The sequence below is a fragment of the Periophthalmus magnuspinnatus genome, chromosome 21 (assembly GCF_009829125.3).
Source record: "Periophthalmus magnuspinnatus isolate fPerMag1 chromosome 21, fPerMag1.2.pri, whole genome shotgun sequence".
NCBI classification, from domain to species: Eukaryota; Metazoa; Chordata; class Actinopteri; order Gobiiformes; family Gobiidae; genus Periophthalmus; species Periophthalmus magnuspinnatus.
Window position 1 is genome coordinate 25,533,730 of NC_047146.1, and position 13,943 is coordinate 25,547,672.

Consider the following 13,943-nt stretch of genomic DNA (forward strand, 5'->3'; position numbering starts at 1 on the left):
TTATTATAGTTTTGTGTAGGGATGCACAGATACAGATACAAATACAAGTACTTCATTTTGAGCACCAAATGCCGATACTAAGTACCAATACCAATACCAGACATTATTTTTTACAGGGGTTCTATTACAGTAGTAAATCTAATTATTTATATATATATATTTTCCAATATTCTTATTGTCCAATTATCCATTATGTCATTATAAAATGTAATTATAGTATAGCCTACCTTTTCACAGGAATACTTATTTGAGGGGCTGATTTAAATTTTTGGTAAAATCATAGTGGTTAAGTATAGTTCCAATATAATTTAGATAAGTACCTTTAGTATTTATTTACGTTATTTTCCGAACTATACGTCACTCCGGAGTATAAGTCGCTCCAGCAAGAAGAAAAAACTGGACTAGAAGTCGCATTTTTTGGGGAAATTTATTTGACAAAATCTGAGACCAAGAACAGACATTTTATCTTTAAAGGCAAGTTATTATAATAACAAATAAAACAGAGAACAGCAGGCTGAATAACAGTACAGTACGCTAATGTAACACATAGAAAACAAACTGAATACGTGTCTGGCATGTTAATGTAAGATATTAACAGTTGACCAGATATGCTACACTAAGGTAACATATGCCTGCTTGTCCAGAAATACAAGAGACACGAGAGTTCTTTTCACTGATGTTTACTGTGGTCTTACTTCTTCATCACAGTTCACACCATAGAACTAGCAAAGACATAAAATATAACATAAGCTCTGACTCATATTACATATTCACACAGAATTGCATATGGACGCATGCAAAACATCCATACTACTTTGGCCTGCTAGTAAACAAACCAGTGAGCCAAAAAACTTTATATTTTACTTCCCAATTGTTTCTTAAATAGTGCTTGGGCAAGTCTTTGCATTAGCATAAAAAAGCGAACTGAATATGTGTCTGGTATGTTAATGTAAGATATTAACAGTTAATCAGATAGCTGAAGCATAAAAAAACAAGCTTACAAGTTTATTCTCAATCTCACTGCAAATCACTAAATCCATTGAATTCTTCATCCTCGGTGTTTCTTCTGAACAACTCCACCTGCTATGGAAGAACATGAAGCGCTGCTCCGGAAGCACATTAAGCACTGCTTCCGCATGGCTGCCATATTGGTACACAAGCCTAGAGTACCTTTGCGCGGTTGTCAGTGTGACAGTAACAAAGATGTGAAATTATATGTTTTAATAATTTCACATATAAGTTGCACCCCCGGCCAAACTATGAAAGAAATTGTGACTTATAGCCTAGAAAATGCGGTAATCGGTTTTGCTGACTGCTTGCTCTGTGCTAACTGCTAAGGAGCCACTTTAGCATAAGAATAAATGTCATCTTACCTTTACCACAGCCACACTTGAACCAATATAGACATGCTATACCTTTATTTTAAAAAGCACTGAACTTGCTCTATTCAGTCACTAAATTTGACAATTACAAATGCATACATAAACAAAGATGTCTGCAACTATGTAAACACAAGCACTGCACTGATATCATTTGTGAATTATAAAAACCTTTAAGTTCTACATATTTCCATAGTTCCTGTGACAGTCTCATAAGATTAATGCTCAGCTTACTATGCAGAACAATTGTGCCTCTTTATGGTCACCTATGGTCACCTTATTCAGTGCACACTGCTCAGTTGAAAGGAAAACACTGAGCCTCAAATTAAGATGTGCTTTATTGCTATCAGTTCTTTGTATCGGCCTCACATCGACAAGTATGAGCCCAATACTGGTATTGGTATTGGTGCGTCCCTGGTTTTGTGATTTGTTATAAAAGAAAGGCAGAGTGCCACTTAAGTCATTGCAATACTCAAATATCTGATGTGTTAATTAAAGGTGCACTATGCAGCTTTTCTTGTGATGGGTGAGTGGGGTTGCCTCTCAGCAGATTTGATCTGTAACTTGGCATGGAGGTGTGATGTGCTTGTTTTTATGGCCCTGGATATGTTTCCATCCTGTGAATCATTCTAAATAAAGAAATGATATCTCCATAAAGACAAGCAGGAGATAGAAAAGTTACATTGTGCACCTTTAATGTAAAATACCCAAACATAGGAAAACAAACATGTCATATTGCATTTTTTATAGTACCAAATATGACTGGTGTCCTTTGAGGTTCCTGGTAAAGCTGGTCCTACTGAAAAATAAGTCTGGCACCGGTACTAACATATTTTGTAAAATAAATAGTGTGTTAAGCCATGTGCTATCAAAATATGTCTATGCCAAATCATGACTTGAAATTATTAATAACCAGACAGCTAGTCAATTTTGGAATGATAAATTATATTCAGCAAATTTGTAATTAATATTATAGTTGCTCCTCTCATCAGATCTCACTTCAGATTGTGTCAATACGGTTTCCAATTGGGGTTTGTCGGTTTGCTTGGCCCTGCATTTTCTAACAATGACTGTCCTCTACCCTACAATTGTTAAAGTTATCAGTTGAATAATAGTGAATGTAAAGACACAGTTCTCACATTTGGAGTGAAGATTTTTCAACCATTAAATTACTTAACACATCCATGGACCATGTTTGAGCTTAAAAATGTCCATATTATATTACCCAATCTTACAGAGTCAAAGCCAGAACATAGACCGTATAAAGAAGTGGACTAAGGGAGTGTGACGTCATCCATAGTGTTCGGCTCCAGCTAAATGAAGGTTGTTGAAGCTAGTAGTTATAGGGATGAATTTGGAGCTAAGCTCCGTGTTTAGATTTCCAACCGCAAGTAACCAACCAAAGAGCCAATCCGGAGCAAGGCTGTTGAAGGCAACGCCCCTTCTTGCCCGCTAGTTTAGCAGAGATCAGGCGCCTAGCAACGCTGTCGATCACACCTGTTGCTAACACTAATGCTAAAGAGGGCACCTGATTAGTTTTTTATTAATGTTCATATCTTGATTTACAGACAAAATATTGAAATAAAAAAAAACAAGATCATGTAGCATAGATTAATATGTACATTTTAAGAGCAAAGTGATAAGCCGAGAGAGGGGCAACAGTGTTTCAATAGAAAGTGAATTGGAGCTGGAACCATTCTGAACCAGTCTCTGGTTCAAATGGTGATTTTCAGCAGTCATGTCTCAGGACAGCTGTGACTACGGAAAGAGTGTACTAGTATCAAGGGAAGCTGTGGTGAATAGGGTTGTCGATTGAACATTGTGATTTTGAAATTGGTAATAAATGTCAAGCCATTTATTTGAACTTGGCATGGGGTTTTATGTTTGTGTCTAAAACCACCCAACACTGTCCTATGTGTAGTTATTATCATGCCAGAAAACTTGATAATTGCTTGAAGAAAGAACTTATTTTCCTTGCAAAACCACTGCTGATTTTGACAACACTACAAAATGGCTCTGTGAATTACATCTCCAAGCACCCTTACTTCTCTCTCCCGCTGGCTCCCTAAAGTGAAATGTGCTCTTACAATGGGCAAGAGGAGCCATGCTGGCGTAGTCTGGCTGTGAACATTCAGAAACACAAAGAGGAGCTTTCAAAGTGGGACACAAAAGTAGCTCCAGGTAGAGGAAAAAGCAGTACTTTTTGGACCAGAATAATTGGCTTCCTTCGTTTGAGTAAAAACAGTAGCAAACCAGAATGCTAATTAATTCAAACTTGCTTCATTTGATAACATCTTGACTTTTTCTTATCTTTTTCAGTTGCTGATTGGATTCGAGAGCGGAACAATTGTACAGTGGGATCTGCGAGCCAAGAAGGCAGATTTCAGGATCTATTACGATGAGGTAAGTTTTAACAACATGATTTTTTTGGTTAAAGTGTATTAAGTAACTTTTCTGAATAGCCACCTTCTTGTCTCCATGTAAATATTATTGCTTTGGTTGGAATGTTTCACAATATGGAATTAAACTTATATATTTCAGTTACTTCAGGTCCAAGTTACAGGTCTCATCTGTAGAGAAGCAATGTTGCTCATAGTAACAATGCATATTTTGAAGGTATTTTTAGTAATAAAACACTTGTAATTGAATAAATGCATGATAGGTAAGTTTAAAGTCATGTTGTGGGGCATTCTAGGCAAAGCAGTAACATCTCCATGGAGGCAACCAGGAACGTTACATTGAGGTATTGATGATTTGGTCATGTGGTCCAATATTGGTCATTGGTGGTTCAAATCCTGCTCAAGCTAGTGCATATTTTTGTTGTGCCTTTGGGCAAGACACTTACACTTTCCACTTGATAGTGTGGTCGGTGAAGTGTCCGCCTCAGGGCATGTGAGGAAGCTTAACACTACTGAGCAATTGAAAAATACAAGGGCCTACATTATGAAACAACGTTGAGAACTTTGAGTAATAAGAACTCTGCATTATTATTAAAAAAGTCTTTCAATATTTATTTCAAATTGTTGCTAAATGGATCAGTATTACAATAACCAGGATGCACAAATAAAATATGACAAATTAAAGAGAAAAATGCACTAGCACTTACTCATACTCAGAGCAAAGAGCATAATTGAACCATTATCAAGCATTGTATTGACACCATAGATGCCCCAGACAACACTTAGTACTATTTATTTCAACCTTTTGCATACTGATAGCACTTTCAGAAGTAAAAACAATACCAAAATAACTGGCTGGACTAGTAAAAAGGCTGTGATTAGCATTTAGCTTTTAGTGTTTGTTTATCCTTATTTTTAAATGGCTTTGAAGTGCAGCAGCGTCAACACAAGGAGCTGTGTTAAGCTTGACTTTTGAAACCAATTACTGCGGCTGAACAGGAACAGGATCAGAAAGTTGGAGATAGACCAGGCTTTTGACAGAGCGTAGCAAACACGCAGGTGAGAGATGTGTCACGGTGTGGGAGAGAAACACAAGAGGGACAGACAGGAGGGTCGGATCATTAAAAAGTTTGGTTGTAGCCATTTTTATAGGTTCCTAGGGATTTAACAATGCTGAAATCTCATTCTACTATGTTATAGGGCTACAGTACATATTGCTGTTTTAAAGATTCAAGTATGTCTAGTAACTGATAACGTCATCATAGACAGTCACAAGATTTGAGACTAGATTTGATTAGGGAGTGATTCTGTCAGATATTATAGATCATTTCCCTATTATACTTTTCGGTTATCTTGTAAATCAAATTTTTTTTAAATGAAATGAAAAGTATTAACTGAAAAAAAAAAAATTTAAATGAGCTCATATTTATTGATACCATTTGTTGTATTCAATGACATTTTTTGTATTGTGTTGTATTTTCTATACTTTTATATATTTAATGAATCAGTCAGTCCCTGAGGGGTTTAGAATATCAAATGAGAGCTTTGACCTAAAATTGAGTACCGGCTGTTTTGTTTTTAGCTTGTTTGAAAATAATATTTTTGCCCTATTTGTGGAAATGGCTGAAATTGATTATTTATTTATTTTTATTTTTATTTTTTGGGGAATTTATAGCATTATATTTTTTATAGGATTTATATCATCGGACCATATTATTTACTGCTAGTGTGCTCACAAGGATTTTTATTTATTATACACAGAATAACCACAAAATAAAGGAACTTAAAATTGTTCTTGAAGCTTTCCAGACAGGCAGGTATTACATATTTATATTCCATGTTATCATAACATCAGTATTTCATCTACCATCCTCACTCAGTTTCTCCCCTGACACATATAGCATCTTATTTCATCTTATCATCTTTTGTTTGAAACCCTCTGCCCTCAAACAAATGTAGTTGTTGGACATTTCCCCTCTGTGGCGCTGATCTCCTGTAAGCTCTGCCATCTCTCATCTCCATCTTACTCAGCACTCACATCCTGCGAACATTCATTATTGGACCCTCCAGGCTACACCTTTAGAAAAGCAGTCTCACACCCAAGGATACAAAATATTCTACTGTATATAGTGCAGGGTTTTACAATGATAGCACCTATTCATTGGTTTCAGATTCCTGTTATATGGCACCATTTTGCAAATTTTGACCATTCTAAAGCTGTAGAATTTGCTATGGCAACTGTGCTGACCTTTTATCAATCTGAAATCCATGGATATAAGCAATAAAAGAACCAGCAGAGCAGGAAATCAGCCATATCTGATCATTGCCATGACAAAACCACATGGACTGAAACAATGCCAGGGTCATCCGTGCTGAAAACAACAAATACCATCATCTTATGTATTTATTTATTTTATTTATTTATTATTTTTTCTGCAGACTTGAACTCAAAACTATTATTTTTGGGCACAAATACATTTTTATGGGGAATCCACTGAAGAAAGTAAAATCTCAAATATACATCTGTTTGGTTTAATGGATCTGTCAATCTTACTGTTAAAGTTAAATATAAATACTTATTTATTTTTAATTCAAGTTTTGCTGCAAGGCTATAATAGTTTGTAGGCAAATCTCCAATCAAAAATACATGACATGACCTTATTTTAAAGCCCCAGTCTTTACTGGCAAAATACTAGGTTACATTCACTCCAGGAGAAAAATATTTCCTCTCATGTTATGCGTACATATGGGGTTTAGGCACATGAAGCTAAAATCTTAGATGCTCTGTCTGCTCCATGACACATCTCCCAAAGCCCTCTCCCGTAGCTGGGTCTAATCAGGGCCCTTGTTAACACAGCATGACAGAGGTGCCGGAAAATCACCGAAATAGCAACAAAGAGGAGGTCACTCGGGGAGAAGGGCAACAGAATACAGACATTAACATAAAAATGTTACACTTGTATCAATCTCTTGGTAAATTGTGCTTAACTGGTTCATAATTCCAGTACTTGCAGTGTTTCTATCGATCTATATATTTATATATCTATTTCAGAAGAGTCCAAAAGTCTTGAGCTGCTCTCCCTCAATTCTTCCCTTATAAATATCAGTCTAACGTGGCCATTACTTATTAGTCCTGAGGTTTTCTATTCTTGATATGTTGTTACTACCAAGTTACCTGGCAAAACCAGAATGATATCTCTCTGTAGTTATTATACAGATTGATATTAGTCTGGTACCCATGCCCTCGGCTGCATCTGAAGCCTGGTCAAACGTGAGCTCATTGGTCACTTATGATTTACAAATAAAATTAACAGAGTTTAGTGCTTCTCCCATTGATTCTGCAGTAATTTTCAATGTTTCTGACCACACTCTTTACCAGTATTGTCCACAGTATACTATGGGACCTGATTGACAGGCACATTAATCAAACATGGCGGCTTACGTGTTAAGTAGATCGAGAAAAAAACTAAACAAAAAGCGCAGGAAACTGAAAGACAGCAAGGAGTTCTATTGTATCACATGACAAAGCACTAAACTGTTAATAAAACCTAGAACATGTGTCTGGTCCCAGATCAGATCTGATCTGATTTGAACATCTCCTTGCATTGCATATGGCATCTCCTTGCGTTGGAAATTGAAATAAATGTAGAATGGATTCGGACTTGGGCAACTTGTTTCTGAAATGGAACAATCAGACCCACAGAAACAAGAAGCAAAGCATCATTGCATATGGATGTCTGTCAGTCTAATGGCCTGTAGCTGTTCATTTCAATGTGTTTCAAATGGCCTGGGGATTGTATACGGCTACATGTTGGGATTACTGACTACATTTACCCAGCACCTCAGTACCCCTCAGAGCACAATACACAATCCTGCATTGGGCATCTGTAATGTGAACTGACATGTCTCCTCTCCTGTGTCTCCGTGATACCAGGCCATCCACTCCGTCAGCTGGCATCACGAGGGGAAGCAGTTCATGTGCAGCCATTCAGACGGCAGCCTGACCCTGTGGAATCTGAGAAACACCACCAAACCCCTCCAGGTCACCTTCCCACACGGTGAGACCCCCAAGCACTGCAACTATTATATTAAAGGACCTGATTTTTATTGACTGAAAAAATACCAAAAAAATGAACAAGTAATAGAAGAGAAACATATCCATTGACTTAAAAACTGCAGACCTGATAGGGCCTGCCTCTTCAGAGCAGCATTTCATTGTAGGAAGCAGGAGATTTTGCTTTTATTGAAAATGACTATGCAAATGTTTTAACCCTACGCACATATGGTGAAAACAGGTGAAAACAGACATTTTCTGAGCAATGAAAATATAACTCTGATTAAATTAATTGTGAGGAAAAGCCATTATAACATGGTTCAAATCTTGTAAAAGTTGATTTAGCATAATAAGTATCCTTTAAAAAAGCATTAAAATGTAAGTAGTAAACATACACATTGGATATAGCATCTTTCTTATTCAGTGTGTAATAAAGACAATACTTAAAAAGAACAACACAATACAATACAAATGGTAATATCATGTTTTTTTACTATAAATATTATGATAACACATTTTGCAATATTTGGTAGAGCTCCTATGAAATTACATCAGATCTCTTGTTTATGTTTGAGTGTCTGTTGCGTGAGTGACTCGGAACTGAGACAGATGGATGTGAAGTGGCAGGTGCTTGGTGCTGAGTTGTGATTGGTCCCTTAGCAGAGCAGCATATGTCACTACACTGTTGGTAATGGATCATGTCATCACATATTTGAGCTCTCTTTAAGCAGTGAGTCAAGCTAAATTAAACAGCTAATTATAATGATTTATCAGCTATAATCAAAATGTATGGAAAAAACATAGCATTTTTTCAGCCTTTTTTAGACTATCACTATTGGTATACCCAGTTCTACTAAAAATAAATATATTTATTTGGGCAGTGGAAGGAAATATCTACAACCAAGAAAGGAAATTCCAAGTGGTAGGTGCTAACCAGTGACTAACCAGTGACCTTATGTAACAACATTATTTCCTTAAAGATCTATACTACACTATTGTTTTGTATTTTTTGCATTATAAGTATAGTGGTATACTCGAATAGACTAAAACCTCGAAGGAGGATTACAAAACAAAACTGTACTTATTATATTGCCACTCAAAATCGATATCAATACTAAGAATAAGGCTTAATACTTGATACTGATTTTGATACTACAGTGATTGTAAGAAATGTCATTTTCAACACAAAAGTAGTTATTGAAGTTAAAAGTAGTTCTTGTTACTACGTGGATTATTAATATCAGTCCAAACCTTTAAGTATTTAAGAAAGGTCCGATTCCGATATACGTGTTTTTATTTCCCTTTTTAGTATCTATTCATATCTGGATAGCCATTTTTCAGCAATTCTAATATACCTTTTTATTATAAATTATCACATGGTTGAAAGCTTTTAAATAATTGCACAATTTAGGCTCTTTAAAAATGGTCTCAAATAATCATATTGTAATCTTTTTTGTATGGACAACACAACCTAACCTTGCCAGACTTTGTGACAAATAGCTCCCTTTGCGCATGGAGACAGGGCGGCAGTATAAAAGCATGCAGGCTGTAATTTAGGAGCATTAAACCAAACCTTAGGACATGCTCAAATTCACACTGTGTTTCCGAACTGGTTATTTATCTGATGTTCTGCAATACACACAGGAAGGACACACAGGGAGCAAGTGAGTGATCAGTAAACAGATCCTGCGCTCACATAGTCCCCTCTGTGTGGGGCTGACAGCTACGGAGGCCGATAACACAACTCATTTCCTGCTGGTTTCACCTTAACTTACTCCTTCAGTTGTCCACAGCTTTCAATTGTGGGCTTATAGGGCTGCAGAAACTGTTTTGACTGTTTACTGCTTGCTTGAATTCCCTGATGAACCTTTAGTGTAATTGCAAATTATGGATATATATATATATATATATATATATATATATATATATATATATATATATATATATATATATATATATATATATATATATATATATATATATATATATATATATATATATATATATATATATATATATATATACATCAATTATTATTAATAATAATAATAATAATAATTATTATTATTATTGTGTAAGTGTATATCTCACTTGAAAATGAAATTTAGATGTGCATTGTAACAGAGTGGTTAGCTCATTTACCTACCTGCAAGGTGAAGGGTTAAAGTTTAAGATACATCCCCCTTGTCTGTGCATTTTTAATTTTGTACCATAGTATATTTTTACGAGTCTACTGCACCTCTAACCCAAAGTAACTAACTTTAGGTCTGTCACGATAACAAATTTTGAAGCATGATGTATCGCTACTGAAAAATATTGCAATAAACAATAATATTGAAACTGCTTTATGCCACTGAAATAAAGCAAGATAATCACAATAAACCATTTTAAAATAGACAGTTTCATTAAATGACATGAGCTGTAACATATGAATGAGCATACCAATAATTAGCCATAAAAGGGACTTATTCAACAACTCTACAGCTCAAATCTAATCATATTATACCAAAAATACATACTAATACATATACATACCAAATACATACCAAATACATACAAATTCTTTTGCAAAGAAAAAGTACTCACCATAAATACTGAGGCTCAAAACCAGCTTTCATATATTGAACGATAAGTTGATATAGTAATTATCATGAGGCCTACTAACTTGAACTACAACCTGCCCTCAATTGGTAGCAAAAACTAAATATCCTTTAAGTAACCTAATTTTGGTGAAACGCAGTTTAAAGTAATGGGTTTTTGTTCATTGCTTCACATTTTCAAGGTAAAAGGTCTCAGTGTCCTTCAAATGTGTGACTTTCTCTTCAAATCAAAGACATTTTATTTTGTAGCTCCAATAGGGGCTTTCTTTAATATGACAGCTTTGATAATGGAGCGCTGTTCCATCCCTGAAAGTTGGACATAACCTCTAATCATAAAGTAAAGGAAAGTGCCACATTCAAGCGCTATATTGTTAGTTAAATCAAGTCTCCTCTGTTATTAAGCCATAGTTGGGGATGAAAAGTTTTCTTATTTTTCAGTCAAAACAAACGTGCATGAAGGAAGAGATGAAAAAACAAAATAGACAAAACATGCCATTTAAACTTGTGAAATTGCATATGGTGAAAAGAGATGTGTTGGGTTTTTTTTGTTTGTTTTTTTTATATATTTGTTATTTAGCTTTAAAATTGTATCACTTTAACTGTAACCTCTGCTGGATTTAAAAAGAAACTCTGTGGTAAATCAGATTGGTTGCAATATAAAAACTTCATTGTCTCACCACATGTCCTGTGGTTTTCAAAATAAGCATAATTTGTTTCTTCATAATCTGTATTTTTCTGTTTGTTTATTTGTTTGTTTTTTAGGAAAGATACAGAAAGATGGGAAGAAGGAATCATGTAAACCAATTCTCAAAGTGGAGTACAAAACCTCAAGAAGCAGGTATGGTTTTATTAAACTATTTCCTTTGCATAAAACAGCAATGAAAAAGACATAAATTGTACTTAAATTAAATTATGATATTTTATAACCATGTATTAAATTATGTCCATATATATCTTTAAACTAAAAATACAATGTAATTTCAGCAGTGGTGTTTTTATCGTCGGGCCACCTGGTTTTCTCCATGGAAATACGATTGCTTTGCCTCCATGGTGACATGCAGATCACTGATCAGATCTGCAGAGGCGACTCTGCTCAGAGTAAAAATACATGTTTTTCGAGATATACTTTGACCTGGGTAAATCCAGAATAGATGTTTAGTGCCATACTATGAAACATTTCAGGTAAAACAATAACATTTCCATGGAGACAAGCAGGCTCTCCCCATCTGAAAATCTAATTTGTGCAACTAGTAATACCACTATTTGATTCTGTAAGATAATTGTAAGTGCTGCCAAAATTTACAAAGTAGTAGTCTAGACTGTTTTATCTGGATTGCTCACTCTTACACTGTCTGTATATAACGCCATAGCCACATAGCGTCTGAATAATCTCCCCTGAATGCCTGTCCACACAGCGAGCCTTTTATCATCTTCTCTGGAGGGCTTTCGTATGACAAAGCCGGCCGCCGACCCACATTAACCATCATGCACGGAAAGGCCATTACTGTGCTGGAGATGGATCATCCCATTGTGGAGTTTATGGTGCTCTGCGATACCCCCTACAACAATGGTAAGCTTGTGCAACACTATACTCAATTAATTTCAAACAGGGACATGCTATTATGTAGCTATTCAAACCTATTCATCCTTAGTGTGGTATTAAATATTCAGACACAAATTTCACACTTATTTATTTAGTTGTACAGAAAGGTATAATTATAAAAAGTTTTTCTTTGGGAGATGAGGTGCAGAAAGGCGTAATTGATACATACTTTGTTTGGTACCTCCTGTTTGGTTCAGTGCATCCGTCAGCCTCATGTCTGCTTTAATCATAATCTGAATATGAAAGAGACACAAAGGAATAATAATGTCTTACTTCATTCTTGAGAAAGTTAGCTTCAAATTTTATACTTACCATATTTTCTGGACTATAAGTCACACTTTTTTCATAGTTGGCCAGGGGTGAGACTTATACTCAGATGCGACTTATATGAAAAATTATTAAAATATATAATTTCACATCTTCATTATTGTCACACTGACGACTGTGCAAGGGCACTCTAAGCTTGTTTACCGCTATGGCAGCCATCTGCTTCCGGAGCAGTGCGTCATCTACTATGTAAGAAAATGTACGTAACAAATTTTCTTATTATTCTTTTATTCTTATACATTTCATATTTAATTTTTCCATATTTATTACCCCTTCCCTTTGTTATGCCTTATGGCAATTACCTGTAATAAAGGCAGCGCTGCGGAGCACATGCTTTTGTTTTAATAACTTTAAGATTTCACTCTACGGTTTCCTGAGCAAAGGAGGATGATTATGGCATGCTTTACGCAGACTCATTTGGCTGTATCTTTATGGACACGTGCTCCACATGGATATTTACTACACATTTACTTGGAAATTACACTTTTACCAGGACCGAGGAGGAGTTTTTTTGGCTGAGTTTGGTTCATATTATGTGTTTGGCATGGACATTGCAGACTGTGAGTGAATGTGGATATTATTAATCACAGCACTTTGACTGTGAGTCATTGTAAAAGTCCCGCACTGGAGACACTGTTTCCTCAACCTTTCTGTTACCGGTAAGAAAATACACTGTGTTTTTGATACTTGGCACAAATGTTAAAACCCAATGTCTACAACATGAGTGTGTGCCATTAGTTGTGACCTGCATTGCTGTTAATTCAGTTGGCAGCATTCGATGTTTTATTTCAGAACACCCTGGTCACACTGACTGTCCAATATCTTACGAGTTCAGATATTGTAGCTAGCAAGCGTAAACTCATTGTTTCCCACAAAATTGGAGCAATATTGTAAATATTTAGTTTATCATAAGTTCAGTGTAAGGTCATGAAAACTCTTCTGCTTCAGCCTTTTACACTAATGAGAAATCTTACCCGACAGAGCATTATTTAAGAAACAATTTAAATGTAAAATATTAAGTTTTCAGTTCACCAGTCTGTTAGCAGACCAAAGTGGTATGTATATTTTTCATGCGTTCATATGCAGTTTTGTGTCTGTATGTAATATGAGCCAGAGCTTATGTTATATTTGATGTGTTTGTTGGTTCTACGGTGTGAACTGTGATGAAAAAATAAGACCACAGTAAACATCAGTGAAAAGAACTCTTGTGTCTCTCGTGTTTGCGGACAAGCTGCCATATGTTATATTAGCATAGTTATCTGATTAACTGTTAATATCTTACGTAAACATACCAGACAGTTCATGGTCTATGTGTTTTTGTCATGATGTGTGTATTTCTGTTCCTGTTTTGTCTCCCTGTGTGCTCTTCCCTCTCCGTCACCTGCCTGAACACAGAGCTGGGCGGAGCTCTCTGCTCCTCCCATGCGCACCTGCCTTCCATTAGCGCAATCACCACCACCTGCTGCAGTGCAAGAGGGACTTGCACCAGACACTCAGTGCGAGGTTGTCGTTGTCGTCCCTTCATTCCTTCATTCCTTCATTCCTGTGTTCCTGTCGTGTCTGTGTTGCTTCACCCTGTTC

The 13,943-nt window shown here is 35.8% G+C and overlaps 1 protein-coding gene across 1 annotated transcript in view; it reads left to right on the forward strand.

The window, feature by feature from the left end:
- Window positions 1-13,943, forward strand: part of stxbp5l (syntaxin binding protein 5L) — a 230,268-nt gene that overhangs the window by 149,589 nt on the left and 66,736 nt on the right. The window contains 4 exon segments of the mRNA XM_055230353.1: window positions 3,699-3,782; window positions 7,713-7,836; window positions 11,195-11,270; window positions 11,848-12,002. Coding sequence (XP_055086328.1) covers window positions 3,699-3,782; window positions 7,713-7,836; window positions 11,195-11,270; window positions 11,848-12,002 — 439 coding nt within the window.